The sequence below is a fragment of the Chanodichthys erythropterus genome, chromosome 11, assembly GCF_024489055.1.
Source record: "Chanodichthys erythropterus isolate Z2021 chromosome 11, ASM2448905v1, whole genome shotgun sequence".
NCBI lineage: Eukaryota > Metazoa > Chordata > Actinopteri > Cypriniformes > Xenocyprididae > Chanodichthys > Chanodichthys erythropterus.
Window position 1 is genome coordinate 3,148,255 of NC_090231.1, and position 25,551 is coordinate 3,173,805.

Below are 25,551 nucleotides of genomic sequence, written 5' to 3' on the forward strand. Positions count from 1 at the left end.
GAGGTACAGTGTTAGTGTAATGTCCAACGGGGTTTCCACAATCTTAACCAGGGCCGGCGATTGCTATAGGCGAACTAGGCGGTTGCCTAGGGCGACAAATATGTTGGGGGCGCGGGCGCCTCTAGGGTCGCCGTTACGTTACGTTAGGCAAGTGCGCAGTTGATGAAGAAAATGAAGCGGTCTAATAAACCCTCCGGTGCACAGGGACGAAAACGGAGAAAGCAAGAAGATAAAAGGAAAACCCAGTATAGAGGTAAATCTTCTCATCTCAGCCATTAAGGTGTTAAATGAAATAAATTTGCTTAGTATTGTGCATCATAACATCGGGACGCATGTGATTCACGGATCATTTGCAAGTTTCACCGCAATAGAGTTAACAGGTTATAATTTGAACGTGTTTTGTCTTGCTATTTCACACATTAAATAGATATAAAACCATTCCAGCGCTAGAAAAGGAAAAAGAGGATTTAATTCGGTATCGCACGCAGGTCTGTTATCGGTACAGGCTCGCGCGCACAGAGAGCGAGAAAGAGAGAGAGGCGCGTCCTCAATGCACTTGGATGGTCACATACACGAATTATGTCAGTCAAAATAATAAAGTATTCTCGAAAACACAATCGGTTATGTCTTAATTGAACGAGGTGAGAATTCGGAATCGGATGTGTATCTATCGGATGTGCGCGTGCATGGAGTCTTACTCTTAAAGTGACAGCAACCTAAAAATACCTGCTGTTGTCTGTCATGTAAATCAAACAACAAAACACAGCTTTAACAAAGATTAATCTATATTACATTACATTTACACAGTGAACAGTTTCATTTTATATTTAATTATTACATTTCTGTACACGAAAATTAATACTACAGTTAGAACTCATATTTTATTTGTAACTTTGTTGTATTTATCTATGCTTGTAATTGGTGTACAGTATTTGTCCTTTTTGCAGTCTGTTCACTTGCCTTTAATAATGTATTAGTTAGGCTTGTAGTTTCTGCTGTGGTATCAGAGTAGTTAAAGTGGGCTAAGTAATAAATGCAAAGTTAAGTTACCCCCCCAACCCTTAATTATTTTATTGATTTATTTTTTTTGCTGATCCGAAAAATGATCCAAACCGTGAGTTTTGTGATCCGTTGAACCACTACCTTGAACGTTTCATTGCTGTCACTAAGCTATCACTAGCTAGCTAGTTACTTTGCTAGTTTGCTACGTATTACTAGCAAATGTAACTTCATTGATAACCTACATGGATGTAAATGTCAAAAGACCAGTATTTCGGATAACGTATGCATGCTAGTTATGAAAAGTACAGTTGCTCTCTACTCTACATTCATTATAACTAGCAGGCTCATACACATACAGTAACCATTATGCTGATAGTGGTGTTACTTCGGTAAAGTTGGTTTTATATTCACACATTCAGACTTCTGATAAATTCAGACTTTCCAATAAATGTGCAATAAATTAATGTTTGGGCAATCTCGCCTAGGGCAACCAAAGGGCTAGAGCCGGCCCTGATCTTAACAGTTAGATCATGAACTGCCTTCCAGAAATGTTTTAATTTCCTGCATTCCCAAAAAACATGCATACTTGACCCTTTACATGTTTTACAATGATGACATCTGGGGGATGAATTAGGAAACATTTTTCTTAAGCGGTACATTCTGTGCATGAATTTATAATTTATAATTTTGTTCGATTATTTTATTACAGGACACTGAGGAAAAAACATTCTGACATATCGTATCCCACTGATCGTCATCAAAAGCACATCCCATATCCTTCTGCCATATGTTCCTAAGTGGGGTTAAGGAAGACCTGTAATGATCCAACAAAGTGCTATATATTTCAGAGATTTTTCCTTTTAATGATGTCGATTTTACCAAAATCTCCTCAAGATTTGTTAGCCCCAAAGATAGACGTTTTTCCCCTTTTAGGGTGTTTATTAGATGGCGAATTTGTAAGTATTTTTAAAAGTCCCGTTTAATTTCATATTCTGACATTAAAACAGCAAAGGACTTGAGCGTATCACCATCGAACAATTGTTGGAGTTGGTATATGCCATTACTTCTCCACTCTGCAAACAAAGAACCACCAATAGATGATGGCAGATCTGGATTTAGGGATAAGGGGGAAAGCCTGGAGATTTTACCAAAATTCCCACAGAACTTGTTTGTGTCTTGCCAAGCCCGTAGAGTGTTGTAAACTACATACGTTTTTGTTATTTGATGTAGTTCCTTTATGTTGTTAATGAATGGTAGCAAGGTTGTAGAAATAGGAGTACAGAGTTCTTCTTCTATGTCTATCCAGACTGCACTATTACGTCTTTGCACCCAGCTAATAATGTTCTTTGTCTGGGCGGCCCAATAGTACCTCTGTAAGTCTGGTACTGCCAGTCCCCCTTTCTCTCTGGATTTTGTTAGAGTTTTAAAAGCTATTCTTGGTGAGGAATTTTTCCAGATGAAAGAGGTTAACATTTTGTTTACAGATTTAAAGAAAGTTTTATCCAAGTAACAGGGCAGTGACTGAAATAAATAACTAAAACGGGGCAGAACATTCATTTTAATTACATTAGTTCTTGTCCATAAAGCATCCCCTTGATTAGTATTTGTCTGCCACCTAAATCCCTATATTGCTCGTTAATTATAAAAGGTATTCTTTTATGAATAAGTATTGCGGTTCCCCTTTTATTGCTAGTAAAGCTAGAAAAATAAACTTGCCCGACCCAGTCTCTCTTGAGTTTTTTGTGCTCTTCGTTGGACAAATGGGTTTCCTGAAGGAAAGCTATGTCTACTTTTTCTTTTTTTAAGAATGTAAGAACTCTCTTCCGCTTGATTGGGTGGCCAAGGCCTCTGACATTAAACGTTATTACATTAAGTGTACTAAACATACAGAGTTTTGCCTGTTACATTGCGTTCGCGTGACCATGATAGAAATGAAGTAAAAGAAAAAACAATATAAGACCAAAGAACTAATGAAAGCAAAAATGTAACATGGGTAGAGCATGAGGGGCCCCCTCTACCCATTCCTTCCCCGCCTCCCCAAAACCCTAGCCTAGTCCCCAAACGACAAGGCAACACCCTTGAAACATGTAACACCCTCAAGTTGACTGGCAAGTAACAACTAACTGTCAACAGTGCACAACTATTTAGAAAAAGGCAACGTCTCTGTGCAGAAGGATGGCAAGATAAGAGTTAAAGCTTAAATTTCTTGGGTGGTACTTCACTCCACATAACAACAAGCATGCAGGTAATGTAAAAAAATAAATAATAATAATAGATAAATAAATAAATAAAAAACACCTTTTAAATTTGTCCAAATAAACAATATAATAGAATAAAAAAGATATATGTATAATAATTGTTCTCAAGTGCATACATATATACACACACACACACATATATATATATATATATATATATATATATATATATATATATATATATATATATATATATATACATATATACAAAAATAAATAAATAAAAAAAATTGCACAGCTTTGCTCTCTTCTACATACCTTGTTAGAAAAGTATCAAATATATCCAAAATAAAGTGACAGTTATATAAAAAGGCTGCTAATATTCATGGAAAATAAATAAATAAAATAAAGATAAAGCAACAGACTGTTTTATAGTAGCCTGTGTGTGCCTGCTGCGGATTGTTCATATATCCCACCGATGTAGAGCCCAACGTTACCTGGCTTAACTGTCCACCAACAGGCCCAATAGTGAGCCTGATTTCTGCACAGAAATGTGTGTACTCATCCCTCTTCGGGTATAGAAAATGATTCAGATCAAACCTGGTACATTTAGGCTATTTTACAGTAATTTTGCGGTGAAATTCCTCAGCCTCTTGTGGGGAGGAGAACATCTGGATCTTCCTGTTGTGTAGCATTCTCAGTTTACATGGTTGGAGGTGAAATCCTCGGAAGGTCCCCATGTCAACAAACAGCTTTTTAACAGTGTTGAACTCCCGTCTTCGTCGGATCGTCTCCGCGGAGAAATCCTGGACAAATGTGAGTTTGGATCCGTCGTGTGCAGTGTCCCGTTGTCTTGTGGAGCGTAAGACGAATTCTTTATCTTGATAGTTGAGAAAGTGAAGGAGGACGGCTCGATTCTGGTTGGGGATAGCTGAGGCCAGGGTACGGTGGGCTCTTTCTAATATGAATACTCTGTCGGATTCGATGCCCAGCCACTGGGGTAACATATCGGTTATAAAGTCCAAAAGAGGACGCTTACCCTCAGCTCCCTCTTTAAGACCAAACAGCCGAATATTTTTCCTCCTACCGCGGTTTTCTAGGTCTTCTGTATTTTCTTCCAGGTATGCGAGCCGCCTTGTTGCTTTAGCCAGATCCCTCTCACTCCTATCCAGCGCGTCCTCTGTAGCGGCTATGCGGGCTTCAGCTTCCTCGATTCGTTTTTCATTAGCTGTCACGTCTCGTTTAATTTCACCTAAATTATTCTCGATCACAGAGATAGAGTTCGTCAGCTCCCCCAGTTGGTTGTTTATTCCGTCCAGCTTCGAGCTGAACTCAGAGCGGAGTGATTTAAGCTCAGTTAGCACGTCGGTTACACTAGCCATGCTGTTGTCTTCGACACTCTCGACCGGAGAAGATATCTTCGCGCTTCGTGCGCTTGTTTTGCGAGCATTCGAGAAGATTTCACACTCCTTTGGTACAGGGGGTTTAGGCATTATTTGTATTATGAAGTTGACCAGGTTTGCAAAGGTCTGGAGCTGTTTAATGTGCGATGTTGTACGGAGCCGTCAAACTATGCTGCCATCTTGTTCAGGCTCTCTAGCGCCCCCCATATCAGACATTTTTAATGGTTTCACAGATATCGCATTTCCAGCTCTTAGCCACACCATTGCGTTCAGGCTGGGCGCCTCAGTTTCGCTTCCCCTTTTTACAACTTTCGAATCATTCTGCAACTTTTTTGGTTTTATCACAGAAGGTGCAGATGGTTCAATACCCATACAATAGGGTGGGTTTTTTTCTGCTACAAGTGCTTTTTTCTGGGCTACATAAGCAGCTATCTGTTTCTTTTCTGGCCCCTCATCCCAAATTTTCTTTATTTCTTTCCAGACATTAAAACTTTTTGTCATATAATCATAATCCCATTGCGGGTCCCCCCATCCCTGCTTCACTAAACGTTTAGCCAATTGCATATTTTCTTCTGTAAGCGAACCCTCTCGGGGGTATGATAATTCAATTTGTGGTTTCATTTGTTCTGACCACCCTGCCATATTACTGACATAGGGTTCAGTGTAAAATCCCTGATTGTTTCTAAACATGAATTCAACTGGCGTTTCATTAAGTAGTGGTCTAGAGACCGAACCCCCCATCTTCCACTTCAGTATAAGTAATTAATTTCAGTGTTAGTAGCGTACGCAAATTTTTCTGTACTCAATTGCCCAACCTCAATTGCCGTACATGCATTGTATTGTGACGTGGGTGATGGTCCTATGTTAGGCTCACACAAGACTTTTCGTCCTGATTGCCTCTATGTCACCTTCTTTTTTTTGGGGGTGTTTTCAGCTAATTTTGGGCTCTCGCCAAATTAGTCTGGCTCCCGCCAAACTGAATTCAGGTCACCCCTAGAACACTTTTTTTTTTATGTCACAATATATCAACATGCAATAACAATTGAAATCATTTTCATCAATATCAAATATTACAACTTTTTTCTTTTTTTTTTTTTTTCCGCAAATTAGTATACGCTGCCGTGATCCGAAGTACAGTGTGATCAGTACTGCACTTCCAACCACCCCAGTTAATAGCTTAATCAAAGGTACTGTTGCCAGCCGTAGTGTCACAACAATGGAACTGATAGTCCACTAACAATTGGTGATTCAACCCAATCACTGTTATGATAATAGTTATTTAAAACTACTGTTGCCAGCCGTAGTGTAACAACAATGGATATATTCCACTAGCTACTAGTGATTACAAAAAAAAACTCTCGTATTTCCACGAGATGTTATAATAGGATCCTACAGGGGTAAGTGCATACTTTTGCATTTAAGAAATATATAAAAACACTTACCCCCTTTTCCGTAGGTCCTCCGATCCCCGGCGCGCTTTTCTCTTTTCCCAGTTCACAGGGAGAATCCCCCCCATTTCGCGGACGAGCCCCCAAACTGTCAGATAAAATAATTTGGAGATCAAGTATTTTGAGAAACAATAACAAATAATAATAACAAATAATAATAGGGTGCACAGGTTTCACGTTTACCCCCTTGAATTTATATAATTAGAGAGTTTTAGGGCACAAGGAAACACTACATGTGCATGTGCATGTATGTTAATGTAAACACAACATGGCTTACTCTGAGTCTACACTATTACCAGCTAAAATGTCAAGGTTCCTAAACATGATAACACATGATGTACATAAATAATGCATGTCAAAATGAAAAACACAGATACTTACAAAACCAAAAGCAGGAAAGAATTTGCTTTAACATTTGCTGTTTCTTGCTCTCCAATAGCTGTAAAATGCAGGAAATGTTTATCGCGAGATCTGGCAACAGTGATCGAGAGCTAACGTTCAAGTCTCACGCTGCCAGTCGTTAATAATTGTAATCGTAAATTTGTATTTAACTTAAAATTAAAGACAGTCAGATGTGTGGTGTTTGTGTGCTTGTGTGTGTGTGTATATATATATACATATATGTACATACATATATGTATATATATATATATATATATATATATATATATATATATATATATATATATATATATATATATACTGTAACGGGATAAATATCATAGTTCAAGGGTTCTTTAAGTAAATCCTGCTGAAATGTGTTCACGCTTCCTATTGGTTGCGCTGGTGGCGCTATAACCCACCGAGTTTGAACAATCTGCAGCAGAGCTAGAGAGAACTGCTGTGGGTGAGTCGTTTCTGCTGCAGCTCCGTATTAAAAGTTAAAAATATAAGTTTCATGTTGAATGTTAGACGATGTATGAAGGGGATTGCACACATTGAACACTAGTTGACTTATAGAGTGTGTTTTCTGTTCATATTTTTGTGTATTTGATAGTTTTATTTCCGTTTGTAATGAACCGAATCTTTCCATGTGCGTCATTCCATGTGCTCCCGAACTAGTGAAATGTCTCGTACAGATGGAGCTGAAGCAACTTTACTCACTTGTTTCTCTTTCTTCTACTGCTCTGTGCAGGTAATTGTTTTTGTATTTAAGAATTTACTATTTTGTAGAACATGTTGTTTTACGGAAAAATTTTTTTATTTCTAGACATTTTATTCTGTTTAATATAAAGTGGATGATTATTATATCTTATATTTAATATATTATAATATTTCTGTCTATGCATATTATTATCTGATATTGAAAACTACTATACGATCACAAAGCATTAAATCTAAGAAGTCAAATTGTTTATTGTTAAATTGGTAGCAGCAGAGCTAGAGAGAACTGCTGTGGTGAAATGTCTCGTACAGATGGAGCTGAAGCAACTTTACTCACTTGTTTCTCTTTCTTCTACTGCTCTGTGCAGCTCTGCGCAGGACAAATAAATACTGTGATCATCCGTATTCTGAGTTGCGTGTTAATGAAGGGTGAGACAAGACGGGCCAGAGAAAAACCAAAGAGGGTCAAATATATATATAGCCCGCCCATAAGAAGGACGACATTTTAGTTCTTACAGCTCTGTCAACTGCTCACTATAAAGTTGCTTTCATTGTGTGTGCGTTCGAAAGAAGTAAGTGTGTTGTTTATATCTTATGCTTATATGATTTTAACATCTTGTTTCTTGTCTTTAGTGTGAGAATTCGAGTTTTAATCTGTTACCGGTCTATTTATCATAACTGCATCATCTCATAAGTGCGCGAGTCCGGAGCGTATCCAGCCATCTATAACGCGCACATTTAATACAGCGAGTGTGTGTATTGCATTATGATTATTAAGATATTAATATGTTAATCAGCATATAGGGTTTTTGCTTGTAAATAAACTTTCCAGGCAGTATTGTTTGGTTTTATTTAAACATTTACTGCTGCTGTTATTATGTATAGTGTATTATTTCAGTTGTGATTTATTATGTATATTTCTTTATTTTAGACACCACACACGTGCCATATGTATGTGAAAGCGTGCATAATAAACGGAACATCAGTTGAGCACCGACCTCTGGTTTTTGTGCGTTCTTACCGACGCCCCCTGGTGATCACAAATTAAAATAACAATGCCAGTACAGTCCTTTATATCTATTCAACATGGACCTTCGAGCCGGAGTCTGTGATTGCCATGGAATAAGATGTCCAGAGCCAGTGTAATGACAGAGTCTGATCCTGATGTCCACAGATGGGTGCCAAGGCCCCCACGTCATTTGGTGGATTACGAGGTAGAATAGAGAGGCTTCCAGCACACATACCCACCTGTTTCCAGACTGCAACTCGCGCACCACAGAGAATCAGAAACGCAAGGTGCATTTTATCAGTCAGAGGGAGCTGCCGAGATGACACCCCTCACCCGATGGCAGGAGTTGGAGCAGGAGGATGAAATCACTGGAGAACCATATGCAGACAAAGATGCTCAAGCAGTGATTCAGCAGCTCAGAGAAGAGAATCAGCAACTGCATCAAACCATTAGAGATATGAAACATAAAATAGAAATGGATGAAACAGCCTCATCACAGATTCCCGTCCCTCTGCCCCGTACCAAATCACCACGTGAGGCCTCTGTAACCCCGACTAAACTTAGACCCATGCCCGCTCCACGATCCCACAAGTCCATTGCAGATTGCAGTAGACAGGCTGCTAAAGAGACTGATAATACAGAAGCACGCTCTGAATCCCCTAAGTCTGTGGATGATGAACAAGTTAGTGCCTCTGCCATTTCAGATGACCTGTGCAGAATGAGTCTCAAGTCACCAGGGCAAGCCTGTCACGTATCGCTCAAGTTCCCCTAGCCATCCTCACACTGCATGAAAAATGGGATTTTCGTCCCCGTAAACGGACGGAAATCTCCCTAATTTTCGACAATTAACGGCAATTTACAGCCTGTGAACATCGCGTTCATCTGTGCCACACGGGTGTGTCTCATACGTCCTGAAAAGTGAAGCCGTGGGCTCTCTGATCGCCCCCTGGTGGCTGGATGCAGTACAAGTCATAAACCCGCCCTCTCAATGCAAACGAATGGCACTTGTCAAAATAACAAAAAATTAATAACACATACAATAAAATTTTCCAAAAGATGGTTTTGGTCATTTAAGGTAGTTGTTATCATGCTGATATATATTCAATAGTTCATTTTTGTGATCAGTGTGATTTTTGCAAGCAATTTGGTGCTATAGAAACGGGGCGTGTCGTCACGATTTACAGTTGATTGACAGCTTCTCTGAGGACTGTCGGAGCTTTGAGGGGAGATTGAAGATGAATAAATACCTATTATTTTTCGATTTCTGTGTTATTTCTCACTGACAAAAGTTGTTGTTCAGCAGTAAACTGTCCTAACCGACCTACAGATCTGACGGATCACTGAGTTTTTTTCGGTCACGTTAAATGTGGGCTTTATAAGCTAAATGTTATTAGCCAAGATAACATGGCTAATGTTAGCCATGACGTAAAAAGCAGGTGATCATAATCTGGCAGTTACTAATTATCTTTATGGGTATAAAATAATAATTATCATGACAAAACTAATCCCTACTCTAGTTAATTAAAGAGCACTGTCTAACGTTACAGCAATCGATCTGCTGTAGAGTTAGTTCAACTTTACCGAGGATTCAAAAGCATTATTGCTCTAGAAACAGAATATTTTTTTACAAGTATAATTTTAATTTTGTGTATAATTTATTTATTTAAAATACATCAATTACGATATGTTGTTTTGACCTAGTTATGAGTAAATTAGTTTAAAACTGAACAATGTGCATTAATAAACATTCAAATAAATGTTAAATAAATAAAATTCCTTATTGCCAGATGTAATTAGCATCGTTTAAGCCAAATGAAAAAGGGAGGAGGAAAAAGAAAAAATATAATAAACAATAGATAATAAAACAAATAGGTGATCTGATCTTGGTGACGCAGACGTCTGGGCGGATGTTTGATACCGCGACTCCGCCTCCGCCTCCTGGTTTCACTGACGAGTCTTTCTGCGCATGCCCAGTTTCCAACATGCCAGAGATGTGCCGTTTATTCAAAGAAAGAGCTTTATTAGCACAAACACAACCACACAACCATGTACAAAACGTAGGAGATCTGCCCACACAACAAATGGGAAGCTCACGAGAAGCCCAAAATCCTACAGCACCATGAAATGTCTGTTTTCCGCTTCGGAGCTGTAGGTAACTAGCGGCATTCTGTCTGAATTCAGTCCATTTTGCAGTGCGTTGTCCTGTACTTTGGAATCGCCTCAAATCTCGACTGCAGCGTGGCACAGAGCTCGGTGCAATCCATCCAGACACCCCGTCAACGATGCCGTCTTCCTCATCAGACATCAGGTCTACGGTAGCGCACTTCCAAAGGCCCACCACATCCTCAGCTAGCACACGGTCTTGCTTCTAGCAGCTGTAAAAACAACCAATAAAGAGAATCAGTATTGCGCAATGCACTGCGTATGGACTCAACACATCTATTAATGCACCTTAAAAAGTAGTCACACTGACCAAAAACTGATCTAATCTCATAAATCTTACCCTCTTTCTTCTCGCTCAACTCCGAGCTGAACGCTTCACAGCTTCCGCCTGCGATGCAAGATCTGGATGTTTGTACGTTACCCGAAGCTCCTGTGTACTGTCTATATATGTCTTACAGGTAGCTGGAAAACAATTAAATGAGAGTGATATGAATAAAAAACAACATGTAAAAGAACTTAAACAATAAAAACAATAAAGGAGAAAATAGTAAAAGTTACTTACACTTGTGCTACTTAAAAAAACTTTGCTTATAGGCTACTTTTAGCTTAAATAGCAGTCTTACCGCAATCTTAGGATTGTTCACCCGTCTTCTCTTCTTAGAGTTAGTATTTTCCACACAGTATTTCGAATCCAAAGCAGCCAACCTATCTTCTATGGACAGCAACCTGGAGTTTACTAAAGTGAACTGCTCACATCGGCAGCCCACTGATAGCATTCAGCAGTTTCTTCTCACCGGTGTTACGGATCAACTGGGGATTATGTTAACTGGGGGCGCACGCGAGCACGCAGATAGTTTTACCTGGATTTCCAGCAGATGTTAGACGGCGACAGATTCGTCACATGCGATATTCCACAGATTATAGATTTAAAAACGTATGTTTCACCAGCTGTATAATGCGTAATAAATCGCCTCGATTATGCGGTGTTCGTTCCTGCGTTTTTGGAGCAGTTTTAAGGAAGTTTATCATGCTCTCACGTCACGCTCACAAACCACGCCCACGTTAACATGGGACACTAGTTTCAATGAATGTTAAACTTGTCAACGAAATTAAGTAAAGTATAAATATTCATTTTCAACAATAGTGTATCATATTGTGTCTGTAGTGTGCTGCCATGTTTTCTAAACACAAATTACAAGAGACAGATTAAGCTAAAATTAGCAGTAGGCTATCTAAAGCAAACATGAATTGCAAAGTCCTTAATGTTTTTATTAACAAGTCTTGTTAATTGTTGTTGCTATTGTTCATAATCAAATTATTTATTTTATGAGCGATTACATATATTAAGGGGAAAAAAACAGATACTTTGGCTTGTGTTTGTTCTATGTGATTTTACTGATTTTGTTGATTTTATTTTCTAAGATTTCTTGCTTAGGTTTCAAGTACACTCTGTATCCTAAAACAACCATGTTTCATTCTGGATTTATGACTGATTTGAACTCAACTTTGCTTTGGCTTAGGAATTATAAAAACTTGACTTTGTGCAGGCTTGTATCATACTCTGCTCCAGAGTCATATCCATCAATGGACTGGAAGTAGCATATGGATACCTGCAGACATTTCTCTCAAAATTAGTCAATTCTTAGAGAATTTGCATTTGTATAGCTCACAGCATTCTCATTTACATGTTAAAGCCTCCCCTGGAATTAGGGGAAGGGGGTCACGGGGGGACAACTGCCAAGCAAGGCCCACGTCAATTTCTGACAATTCACGGCAGTTTTCGGTGTTGCCTGCAAATTGCCGTGTGCAGTCGTAAAACTGAACTTCCACGACAATCTACAGTGCCGCTTACTGACGAAAATCCTACTTTTCATGCAGTGTCAATCAAAACGTTTGACCCAGTCTTATCCAGCACGCAGCCCAGAATGCTACACAAACTATGCCCCACATCAGCAATGGCTGCCTTATCGTGCCCCCTCACCTGTTCTTAGTTTTAGAGAACAGCCAGACTACAGCACAAGGCCTTATCATCCACCCAAAGACTTTATCCCTGATAGCCGCATACCTCCTACTAGAGAGAGCATCTATAGTGGTCATACACCTTCCATTCCTGACTTTACAGCAGAGGACCCAAGGCAGTTTGTAAGGCTAAAGATATCGCTCGAGAATTTACTGCCGCATACTGCCACGGAACAGTTCAAATACCAGATTCTGTTAGAGCATCTGAAATTTTAGGGAGGCCCTTCTAATCGCAGACTCCTATAGTAACTCCCGTTATCCCTATACATACACCATGCAATCACTGTCTGAGCACTATGGACAGCCCCACCAGCTGGCATTGGGGAGAATTGCGGAACTGATGGATGGCCCTAACGTTCGTAGCGGAGATACCCAGGCATTCAGGAGGTTTGCCCTCAGAGTCAGAGCATTGGTGGGGATGCTTGATCAGTTGGGTGACAAAGGAAGCATTGAGTTACAGTGTGGTTCACATGTAGCTAGACTCATGTCTAAACTGCCTCACGATCTTAGAGCCAATTTCAAAAGGTATGTTCACCCTCTCAGAAACCCCATACCAAACCTGCTTGATTTCTCACACTGGCTTGAGTTTGAACTGCAGGTTCAGCCCACAGATAGTAGAGTTTGTATAGGTAAGATGAAGGGATGTGGTGCTTTGCAGAAAGAGCAGACACCCTCTACAGGCAGCTGCCATTTTGCACAGAGGAGAGCAGTCCACAAGCATTACAGCTGCCATTAACTCAGAGACAGAAACGCCTGGCAGGTCTGTGTACTGTCACTACTGTGACAATAAACAGCACTTCCTCAACCAGTGTAGTAATTTTGCACAGTTAACAAATGAGTTGAAAACTAACTGGATTAAGTTGAACAAGAGATGCTGGAGGTGTGGACGGAAACATCAGGCAGCCCAGTGCCGATTGAAAGTCACATGTAAGGTTTGCACAGGAAAGCACCTAACAGCCCTGCATGACATAAATAGCAGGTCCACAGTGACAAAGAACACTGAAGTTCAAAAAGAAAGTCAAACACTATATCTGGATTGTCCAGTAGGGGGTAGCCAAATTCTCCTGAAACTCAGTAAGGTGCTATTACATCATGGCAAACATAATTTGATGACTTATGCTAAATTGGGATGATGGTTCGGAGCGTACCATCTTACTTCATGATGCAGCACAACAACTCCAACTCAATGGCCAACCATAGAATCTTTCCTTGAGAACGGTCAGACACGACACTCAAGTCATTTCAGGCACCAAAGTGTCCTTCACACTTTCCCCTGCCTTTCAGCCCAATAAAAGATTCAAGATAAGGGATGCATTCACTGCAGAACATTTAGGTTTAGCCAAACATTCACATCCAATGCCAGATCTACAGGAGAAATTCAAGCATCTCAAAGGTCTGCCTCTTCAAGGCTTTTCTCAAGTGCAACCACTGTTACTCATAGGCTCTGATCACCACCATTTGATTGCCCCTATAGAGCCAGTGCGTTTCGGACCACCAGGTGGGCCAGCTGGTGTTAAAACTAGGTTAGGCTGGACACTGCAAGGGCCTGCAAATGTAGTTCAGCACCAGTTACCAGCACAGCAGTGTCTTTTCACATCCGTTGCCTCCCCAGCATCAGAGCTCCTGCAACATGTTGAAAGACTGTTAAGACAGTTAGACACTTTACCTTACCATAATGAGAAAGTGGTGACACGCTCAAGATGTGATCAAGAGGCCATAGATATGCTTGAGGCCAAGACGGTAAGGTATGCTACACCCCTCTTACACAAAAAAGAGATGCCCAAGCTGACAGCACCGAAGGAGGCAGTCCTCCCCCACCTCAGAGGTTTGGAAAAGCGTCTTAGTAAAGATCTAGAGTTGGCCAAAGCATACAACCAGGAAATTGAAAGGCTGTGCAGGTTATGCAGTTAAACTGGCTCCTGAGGCTGTAGACCAGACCCCTGAATCTTGGTACATACCTCACCATATGGTACACTATAATGGTAAAAACAGAGTAGTGTACAATTGCTCCTTCCAGTTTGAGGGCCATAATCTCAATGAGTATATCTTACCAGGGCCCACTCTCACTTCCACATTGCTAGGCGTACTACTCCGCTTCAGAGAGCATACGGTGGCTATCACAAGCGACATCAAAGGCATGTTTCATCAGATTCGTCTACTGCCAGAGGATAAGCCACTGCTCAGATTTCTGTGGAGAAACATGCAGTTTGAGAACCCTGTAAATGTGTATGAGTGGCAAGTGTTACCCTTTGGAACTACTTGCAGCCCATGCTGTGCAACCTTTGCTGTACTGAAGCATGTCCGTGACCACACCCAACCAGATGAAGATGTACGCTTGTCCGTAGAAAGACATTTCTATGTCGACAATTTTCTTCAAAGTGTACCTTCCACAGACAAAGCCACTGAACTGGTGAATAAACTACAAGCTCTTCTCTCTTCAGGTGGGTTTGAACTTAGACAGTGGGCTAGTAACATTCCTTCTGTTGTTGCCAACCTTCCAGTAGAAGCTAGATCGGAAAAGACTGAGCTGTGGCTCTCAGAAAAGCAGTGTAATGTCTCAGAATCCACCCTGGGTCTACGTTGGCTTTGCCAAACAGACACTCTTGGCTACAAAGCACGGCAGCTAGAACCACAAGTGCCCACAATGAGATATATCTATCACGTTCTAGCCAGTCAGTATGACCCTTTGGGTTACATGATCCCATACACAACAAGAGCCAAAGTCCTGGTACAACGATTGCGGGACAAAAAATGCGACTGGGACGACCCCAAGCTGCCAAGTGACCTTCATCAAGCCTGGTGCACGTGGGAGGAGGAGCTGCAGGACATTGAGAGAATTGCCATCCCACAATGTTATAGCAGCCCCCAACTGGATTCTGAGGCTTGCATAAGAGACATTCATATATTTTGTGATGCTTCGGATCATGCATATGGGTCAGTTGCATATCTCAGAACACAAAATGTGGAAGGCCATGTGGAGGTTGCATTCATTGCAGCAAGATCTAGAGTGGCACCTAAACGCCAGTTGTCTATACCGAGATTAGAACTATGTGCAGCACTCACAGGGGCCCAGTTGGCAAGGCTGCTAGAAAGAGAACTCACCCTGGCCATTCGGCAGCTGACCTTATGGAGTGACTTCAAAACAGTGCTGACATTGATTCAGTCAGAATCTTGCAGATATAAAGTGTTTGGGAGCATGAGAGTTGCCGAGATTCAGGAGCTGACTTCTCCTCAGACATGGCGGTACGTTAAATCTGAAGACAACCCTGCAGATGACATCACTCACGGTAAATCACTCTGGCAGCTCTCTCAGCCTTCTAGATGGAACCGAGGGCCAAACTTTCTCAGGCAGGACCCAAAATACTGGCCCAATGACCCAGTGGAGTCAGCCACAGACAGCACAGAAGAGAAAAAGGTGAGCTTCTGTGGTCTTACTACAATAGATCTTTCTAAGGCTATGCAAGACTTCTCTCAGTTTCACATTTTCATAGAACTGGTTGAGAAAAGAGCACTAGAACAGTATGGACAAACAAAACAATCAGAAGATTTATCTGCTTCAGACTATGCAACAGCTGAGATCTCTCTTCTAAAGGAAGCACAAGCGACATGCTTCCCTGCTGAAATTGCGGCATTAATGGCTGGCAAACCTTTGCCTTCTAACAGCCGGTTACTCACACTTGCCCCAGAGCTTGATAAGTCTACTGACCTCATAAGAGTAGGTGGCCGTCTACATCACAGTGATTTGCTTGACCAAGAGACTGCTCATCCCATAATCCTTGAACCCAAACACCCCCTTAGTCAACTTTTAATTCAGCATTTTGATGAAAAATTACATCACCCAGGTCCAGAAAGAGTATTTGCTGAGATACAACGCCGATACTGGATTCTGAGAGGCTGAGAGGCTGTACGTCGACATCAACAAAAGGGCAGTGAGTGCAGAAAATGGCGCGGGAAACCTGAAATCCCACACATGGCTGATTTGCCACCTGCCCAACTTCGCCTCTACCAACCTGCATTCTATTCAACTGGTGTTGACTGTTTCGGGCCTTTCACAATTAAAATAGGATGGCGCAATGAGAAACGATGGGGAATTATTTTTAAATGTATGACCACTAGAGCAGTATATATTGACGTGCTGACCAACATCAGCTCAGATTCATTCCTCATGGCGTTACGCCGATTCATTGCACGCAGAGGAAAACCCCATGAACTCTTTTCGGACCAGGGGACTAATTTCAGAGGAGGTGAACGAGAATTGTCAGAAGCATTCATAGCCCTGCAGCCCAACCTGCAGAGCCAACTTGCAAAGCAGCAAATCCAGTTTCACTTTAATCTCCCAGGAGCTCCCCACTTCGGTGGTATATGGGAAAGAGAAATCAGGTCCCTGAAAGCTGCACTCAACCAGACTCTTGGAGCACAACATGTGCCTGAGGAAGTGCTGACTACAGTCCTTGTAGAAATCGAAGGAATCCTGAACTCTAAACCCTTAGGGTATGTGTCTTCAGATGTGGCAGATGTTGATCCTATCACTCCAAACATCCTTCTCATGGGGCGGCCGGACTCCGACTTACCACAGGTTGTATACCCCAAGTCAGAACTACTGAGCAAAAAGCACTGGAGACACAGTCAGATCCTCGCTGATCATTTCTGGGCACACTTAATAAAGCGGTATCTACCTGAATTACAAACCCGTTCAAAGTGGATGACTGAAGGGGCCAAGAACCTGGAGACTGGAGCTGTGGTGATGATAGTTGACCAGCAACTTCCCAGGGCACTTTGGCCAGTGGGTAAGATCACAGACACATTACCAGGAACTGATGGTCAAATCCGAACTACTGAAGTGCAAGTGGGTGATCGTAAATATGTTAGACCCGTAAGTAAGCTAATCCGTTTGCCAGTATTACCAAATGATGACAAAGACTCTTAAGCCTTTTCTGTATTGAATTTACTACATAAATTGGGGCGGCTGTTGATAAGGCCCAGTATTTTCCATACTATTTACTGATTTGATGTTGATATGATTGACAGACTAGTTGGGCCCGCCCATAAGAAGGACGACATTTAAGTTCTTACAGCTCTCTCAACTGCTCGCTATAAAGTTGCTTTCATTGTGTGTGTGCGTTTGAAAGAAGTAAGTGTGTTGTTTGTATCTTGTGCTTATATGATTCTAACATCTTGTTTCTTGTCTTTAGTGTGAGAATTCGATTTATCATAACTGCGTCATCTCATAAGTGCGCGAGTCCGGAGCGTATCCAGCCATCTATAACGCGCACATTTAATACAGCGAGTGTGTGTATTGCATTATGATTATTAAGATATTAATATGTTAATCAGCATATAGGGTTTTTGCTTGTGAATAAACTTTCCAGGCAGTATTGTTTGGCATATTTATGGCTGTTATTTCTGCTAATGTACGGTAATGCACCACCAAATGGTGCTCTATCTGATTGTTTTATTTAAACATTTACTGCTGCTGTTATTATGTATAGTGTATTATTTCAGTTGTGATTTATTATGTATATTTCTTTATTTATTTTAGACACCACACACGTGCCATATGTATGTGAAAGCGTGCATAATAAACGGAGCATCAGTTGAGCACCGACCTCTGGTTTTTGTGCGTTCTTACTGACGCCCCCTGGTGATCAAAAATTAAAATAACAACGCCAGTACAGTCCTTTATATCTATTCAACAATATATATATATATATAACATTGCGAACATGATGGGATATCAACCATCTCATGAACTTCCTGTCCAAAAACTACAATAAATCAGGACTGACTATAGGTGGGCTACAAATAGCCGGTCTGACTACGAGCTAAATCATGTCTACGCACAGCCTACGCAATATAACATGTCAAAGATATGAAACCAAACACCTTGAAATCACTGTTGACTTCACTTACATGATGCAATATCATACATCTCGGAAGTTATTTTGGCAAAAACGACATGTAACCAAATTAAAGATTGTTTTGGCTAAAAGTGGGTTACACATAGCCGGACTATATGGGGTTTATAGTTAACCCCTGGTCTCACTTGCGCTCGTGAGCTATCAACACCTGGGTGATGACGGCGTAAATGACTGGACATTAGAGCATACGGCACTCGAAGTGAACAGTTTACAAAGAGTGACTGTTTTGACCACGCTTTTTGATTATCGTTGTTGTAACGTTTTGCGCATCCATCGACTGAAACATACATTATCTGAACTCTAGGGTGCGTTTACACAACGATTAAAACAGAGAAGTTTTTCCTTTGTGTTTTCCAAGTACAGACAAAACCACCGTTAAAATGATCCCCATTCATACAAATCCGTGAAAATGACTAATAACGTCTATTTTCCACATTGCTATTTTAAACAAAACCATATTAACCAATAAATGTGTCGAGATGGACCGTGGTGTAGTGTAGCTGGTTCAAATATTACAATATACATAAAGATTAACATTAATGAACTTCATCAAAATGTGTTATTTTCTTATATTTTCATGTTTGTGTTCAGAGTTATAATGAGGAATAATGTACATCATTTTCTTTCTCCATGCTGTATGGACCGCTGAAGGGAGAGACGTGTATCCCAAACAATTAATTGTGCTCTGTGTATTTCTGCAGGTATGTTCATTGTTTATTGTGTTATATGTTGAGAAATGTTTGAAATGTGTTTACTATCGAGTTTATATGACTTTGATAGATATAAAAAAGAGTGAGGTCTGTATCCTGATGTTATCAAATTGAATATATATATATATATTGATATATATATATATATATATATATATATATATATATATATATATATATATATATATATATATATATATATATATATATATATATATATATATATAAAGGAATTAAATGGGGAAAAAATGTCAAAAGTTACAGATTTTGCACAATAATATATATATATATATGTAATCTTGAGAAGCACATTTGCTGTTGATGAGGTCGGTTGTGCTTTCTCTCGCTCTTCAAACGAGAGTGCTGCTTTCTTCCACTGAAGGGGAGAGAAGTGTATTTTTTTTAGTTGTGCTCTGTGTGTGCCGTACTGTCTTCACTGAGAACAACAAAACACAACCAGAGTAAAACTGCTACACTAGTGTGTGCCGAACCGTAAGTGGAGAACAGTATGGTTCGATACGGCTCGTTGAACCCTTAGTATATACGTGTATAAAGCTTGATGGCATTCCCAGTTCCTGAAGAATCCTCTTGAGATGAAAATCTTGAATCGCTGATTCACATGGAATCAGTGGTGAATCTTTCAAAAAAGCCAAACGATTCCCTCTGACCTTCACTCTGACGTCCAAACGAGTCACCTCACTAGCTGCTCAAAAAAACTTTTTGTCAAAACATGTCGACATGTTCTTTTATACAGGATCCTGTAGATGAGGAGACCACATTAATTCATAGGGAGTTAAATTTACAGCAGGAGTGGATTTTTTCCCCCCTCACATTCATATTTATTTTTCAGAGATACCATTTTTAAATGGTAGTTTTCTGACATTAAGGGTCACATTAGTAAAGCTTCTTCCTATGTTGACGTTGATGAAGTCTTCTTTAGGGGGAACACTGATCACCATAATTAATTTAAATGAAACATTAAATGAAACATCAACATCTAAACCTCTGTTAATTCTCAATACGAACTTCTGTAGACGAATGAGAGAAATAAAGTCAAACTTCAATCACTTAAACATCTCATTAAATGCTGTTGCTTCAGTGTTTCTTTAACAGAAGATTGACTCATAAAGACACAGAGTTGTTCATTTAACACTCATGTTTTGCTGTGAATCACGTCAATGTAACGTTCTCCATTATTAATTATTTAATTGACTTTACTGCAAAGAATGTAGAGTGGTCCATAAAAATGAAGTTTAAAGAATTTTTTTGTCATTCAAAAATTCTGTTATTAAAATTGTATGTATATTTGTGTTTTATAAACGTCACAACACAAGAATGATGTTTGTAAAGAAGTTTATTTGAGCTGGTGTTGAATTACAGGTTGCAAGAAACTTTTAGTTTTTCTTTAAGAATAAACCATATTTCATTTCACTAAGACATATAGATGCTCACAATCATTTTAAACAAGTAATTTGTAAAGATATGACTAGAAACAGGAGAAAAGAAAGTATCCACACCACCAGAATCCCAAGATCCCATGAAATCAACTGATGTGATTGTGCTTTACTTTGATTTTCTTTTAAATAGTCAATATGATTTATGCCAAATCCTTGAATCATGATCTTCTAATGTCTAGTTGACTGTAAGTGTGTTTGATTGAACAGTCTGTGTTAAAATATTGAGCCATTTTTCCAGAAGAGAATGACTGCAATTTCCAAATGTTTCTAAAAGCCACAGATGAAAACTCATTTAGATTTCATGGGGTCTTTAAAACATATATAGTGCACATTGGTATTTTATACTCTTAAATTCATTTCTTGACATTATCTGATGAAAGCAGAACTAAAAGTATTTGCCAATTTAAAAACATGTGCCAGTCGTGAAAGAACAGCACAAACGAATCCTTCACTCTTAATTTCTGCTGCAGATGAAGTTGAGTCTGTCAGTCTCAGGACGGCTGATCCAGCGCTGATCTCCTCCAGACTGAACTGCTCCTTTTCTCTTCTCGAGGCGGCAGTCTTCCGGTTCTGCTCCGTTCCCTGGAGCCCAGTTCTGATAGCACACGATCTCTCCGCTCAACCAGAGCCACATGTTCATGCTGCAGTAGTTGTGTAAACCCAACCACACCGCCCCAGTAGACGCCCATTTAACCACATTCATCACGTCACGCTGAATCTCTTCTGAATGAACCGAGACCAGATCCACATGATTCTGTCTGCAGTATCTCAGAGCTTCAGACCACGCCATCTTCTGTTTGATCAGAATCAGTTTTTCTGGACACAAAACAAACCACAAGCAGAAACTAGAGAGAGACTGATCAAAAACAACATGCAGAACAAACACTGTGGAGGAATTTGTCATGCCAGACATGTAGTGTGAACTTTAAGATATCTGGAGGTGATGGATGGATTGTGTGTGTTTGTGAGGATCTGCTCACCTTCATGACACACAAAAGGAAACTGGATGTTGTTGTTGCAAGAGACGTCATTCCATTCTCTCAGAGCGTCATTACTAGTGATCGCTACACAGATCTCAACTGCAGCCTCATAAGGTTCACCAGACCTCCAGTATCTGAATAAGGAGTCACTCTGATCTGACCACTGCCATGAGACTCTGAACAGACCGATCCAGACATCACCAGATATGAGATTATCATTGATGAACTTCTGAAGCTGTTGATTCTCATTCTGGTTCCTCACACTGACCAGATCAATGTGATTCTGTCTGCAGTAACTCTGAGCGTCTCTCCAATTCTTCGTCTGATTAACAAAGACGAGTCCTGTGTTCGCTTTAAGAAAAACATTAAAAAATTAAAATAAAATAAAAAAGTTATTCATTATTCTCACACAGTTTTATGATTTGTTGTGAACAGGAGCAGCAGTGGAAACATCAGAAACACGTTTCATTCAAAGATTGTTTCTACAGCTGATGATATATTGAATCTTCTCAATATCTTCAGGATTATTTTAAAGATTTAACATGAAGTAACATTTGTGAACATCATGATGATTTTAAAAAGTAGAATAATAACTTTAGTAACAGCGACACCTACAGGTGAACAGAATGAGTGTTAGTTTAAACCTATCATCAGGTGGAAAGAGTACTGAAAAAATATAATCAAGTAAAATTAACATTATTTTCCATAAAATGTACTGTGAGTAGGATAAAAAATTACTTTAAGAGTAATTAGTAAGAGTAAAAAAGTAATTTAAGTGAGAACTAAGCTGTGGATTCGACCAGCTAATAATAAACACTGTTATTAAAAATGAAGAAAACAGTGTAAATACTGATGAAGATAAAAGAGTTCAGATTCATTTGCTGCATTTTTCAGATATCTGAATAGAGGAATATTGATAATGAGAGTAATAATACATCTCTGATCTGTTTTACTCGTGTGGAATACAGTGAGTCAATTAATTCATTTACTTTAATTATTATTGGAACAGATAAGGGGTTTGTGGTAGTTTTGTAATCTGGCTTAAAATCTAATTGATCTAGACTACTTAAAGAGAATATCTGCAAACAGTTTATCAGTATACATACAGTTTGTGTATTGTTTTTTTTTATTACACTTTTTTCATTAAAATTATTTCACACATGGCCTACAAAATGGACACATTTAAAACATTTGTCTACAAAACTTCTGAACTTATATATTTTTCTCACTTAAGATGTGCAGAGCTCCTAATGGTCCATGGTGGTGGAAAAAAATTGGGATGGAAGGAAAAAATATATTTCAAATCTTTTGCGTTCTCTGACAAAACCTGGGCTGCGTTCAGCCCCAACAAAACGTTGCAAAACGTTTTTTAAACAGAAAAGGTGATGCGTTGAACACCCCGTTCTGATGACGCAAGAGTTACAACTATGGCAGCTGAGAAGGACATTTTTTGGTTATTTTTGAAGAATTTTCGGAGCCTGATGAAGCTGGTATTTATAGGTTTTTAATACTGCAACATACACTCGATGTTACAGTCACTGTCCTTGCCGTTCAGAATAAAAGAGAACATCCCAATCCAGTGAAAGGATTTGTGGAAACTTCTCATTATTGTGATCCAACACTTGCCTTGCATTTCCACATGAAAGGTGAAGGATAATCCACTTCTTACCTTTAGGACTGTGCTATGATCTATATTATGTTTATTGTTTGTATTAATTAGGCTTATTATTGCTGATCACTGTTGTTGTGCTTTGATATTGTAATATTTACCATTATATAATCAGAGGAGTAGAGTATTACATTATATTACATAGTATTTTTATATTACATTAATACTCATTGTGCGAGCTGTCTCTTTAATACCGCGTGGTTTATATACATCTTGCCACTGATTGGGCTGACATTTCTGACACGCCCACCAAACAAGAGAAAGCGCATCTCAAACCCGTTGCACACCATTTCCAGGAAACATGTCGTTCAACCCGGAAAAAGTAGAAAAACGTTGCGCACCGGTTTGAGCTTGAACGTACCCCTGTTGTGAGTTCAGACAAACACTTCCTGTTTAATTTCCCTCAGGCAGTGGTTCAGACAGCTCTGTACGTTAACAATGGAGCAGTTAATAGAGTTTGATTCTGAACTGAGACTGAAATATAAAGAAATCTGTTCAGTGTTTAGTTCAAGACACGGTTTGACGTCAGTGAAAGACACCTGAACGGATAAGTTCGGTAAAGTTGGAAACATATTCACAGATTCAGATTTCCTGGATCAATAACTCATGAGCTAAACTTTATTAAAACACAATAACATCTCTTTACAATCGTAGACAACGAGCTAAAACCTAATTTTCCTCAAAAAAAGTCTTCCTCCACACTGTAAATACATTGATCTCTATGTGCAGGAGCTGAAGGGACCGTCTGCAAAGAGCAAAACCTGAAAGTGTTTCTACAAAAATGTTGTACAGCTGTTGAACACCAGGCATGTGCACACATAGACACAGAGCTGTCTGAACCACTGCCAGAGGGAAATTAAACAGGAAGTGTTTGTCTGAACTCACAACTGGTTTTGTCAGAGAATGCAAAAGATTTGAAAAATATGTTTTCTTCCCATCCCAAATTTTTTTCCACCACCATGTCCCTTTAGGGGCTCTGTACAAATTAAATAAATTATTTAAGCAACATAATTAGCCTACCTAAAATAAATAAATAAATAAAAAAAAACTTTAATTCTGATAAATGCATATGCACCTGCATCACTCGTCATCAGAGCGTTTCATAAGGTTATACAGAGTTAGACAGACTTCAGTCACCGAGAGCCAAAAACAAACAGCAGCGCCTTTAACAGTTCCTCCTGAACCAAAACAATGAGCTCCTGCTGCGTTCACTACATGAGTAACTATAATTATGAGATGGAAACCCGTGAGGCTCTACCTGGAGCGTTTCTATTTCAACACAATCCACACCAAAATAAATCTGCAGCAGTCAGGTGGAACAAGTAAAGCTCTGTAAGTTGTTTGTGTTCATTATTATTGTAATGTTCTGTGCTTTGAGCAATAACATTTCTAGCTGGGGTGATCTCACATTGTGACCACAGTATGAGCTCACAGTGAGAGCGCTGTGAGGTTACACTTTTACATCACTGAGAGACAAACTGTTGACTGGGTATGATGTTGCTGGTGCTGACCCTTTGTGATGAAGATATTAAACATTAAGGCGTCAGTTGAAGCGTGTTTTTCTAATCAGAAGTAAATGTTCTGGAGTCGTTATATTTGGTATATTGTGCATCTATAAATTAATGGTTGTAATTTTAAAAGTTGAACTCACTGTTGTTGCAGATGAAAGTCTGGCTGTTGCTACATGACACATCACTCCATTGTCCATTCTTCATCACAGCACACTCCTCATCTCCACCATCTGGTTGTCCAGTAGACCAGTTCAGATAGAGCGCAGGTTCACCTGAAGACCACTGCCATTCATCAACACTCGTCTTCTTCAGCCCAATCCAGACATAGTTATTAGGATTAGCACTCACATTCTTCACCTCGTTCATGTCGTTCATGTTGTCAACGGTGGCCAGATCTGTGTAATTCTCTCTGCAGTATCTCTGAGCTTCAGTCCAGCTCTTCTGCACGTTTATAAAGTAATACTGACGCTGAACACATTCAGATACGGAGCAGAGAGCTGTGAAAGAGAGGGTTTGATTTAATGCTTTTCATAACAGAGTCAAACCTGATGAAACTATAAACCATCAATAAAACAACAAACACACTCACCAATGAGAAGAAGAATGAAATATAGAGTTTCCATTTCTGAGGAAGAAACACATTGAAAAACTCAGATAATCCCATATTCATCTTGGAGTAAAACATGATCATGTCATTTAAAAAAAACAGTAAATTCACAATCATTCAGACAATATTAACATCTCAAAGTCTAGTTGTGTTTGAAGAATGAACATGTGAGTTGTTCTTACTTTAGAGGTCGTGTGTTTCTGTCCTGAGTCTGATGTTTCTGTCTGCAGCTTTAAACAGTGTGATCATTATATCTGCTCTCATCCCTCTTTCATCACCTCATTTCACATCATTTGTTTATTTCTCAAAAACCCCATATCATATTCACTTCCTCTATATTTGTGTGTTTGTCC

At 39.5% G+C, this 25,551-nt stretch overlaps 1 protein-coding gene across 1 annotated transcript; it reads right to left on the bottom strand.

The window, feature by feature from the left end:
* Positions 1-20,320: 20,320 nt before the first annotated feature.
* LOC137030574 (C-type mannose receptor 2-like) lies at positions 20,321-25,007 on the bottom strand. Its single transcript, XM_067400978.1, has 3 exons — positions 24,732-25,007; positions 21,412-21,762; positions 20,321-21,247 (listed from the first exon to the last, which is right to left on the bottom strand). The coding sequence occupies exons 1-3, from the start codon at positions 24,964-24,966 to the stop codon at positions 20,886-20,888; spliced, it is 948 nt and encodes a 315-aa protein (XP_067257079.1). The 5' UTR covers positions 24,967-25,007; the 3' UTR covers positions 20,321-20,885.
* Between the last annotated feature and the right edge of the window lie 544 nt (positions 25,008-25,551).

Bases quoted from the DNA above. Each gene is read 5' to 3' on its own strand.
- LOC137030574 (XM_067400978.1), bottom strand. From the start codon at position 24,966: ATGAACGACATGAACGAGGTGAAGAATGTGAGTGCTAATCCTAATAAC. The intron at 21,763-24,731 runs GTGAGTTCAACT...TTTTTCTTAAAG, and splicing joins GACTTTCATCTGCAACAACA to CGAACACAGGACTCGTCTTT. The intron at 21,248-21,411 runs GTGAGCAGATCC...TTTTGTGTCCAG, and splicing joins TCCTTTTGTGTGTCATGAAG to AAAAACTGATTCTGATCAAA.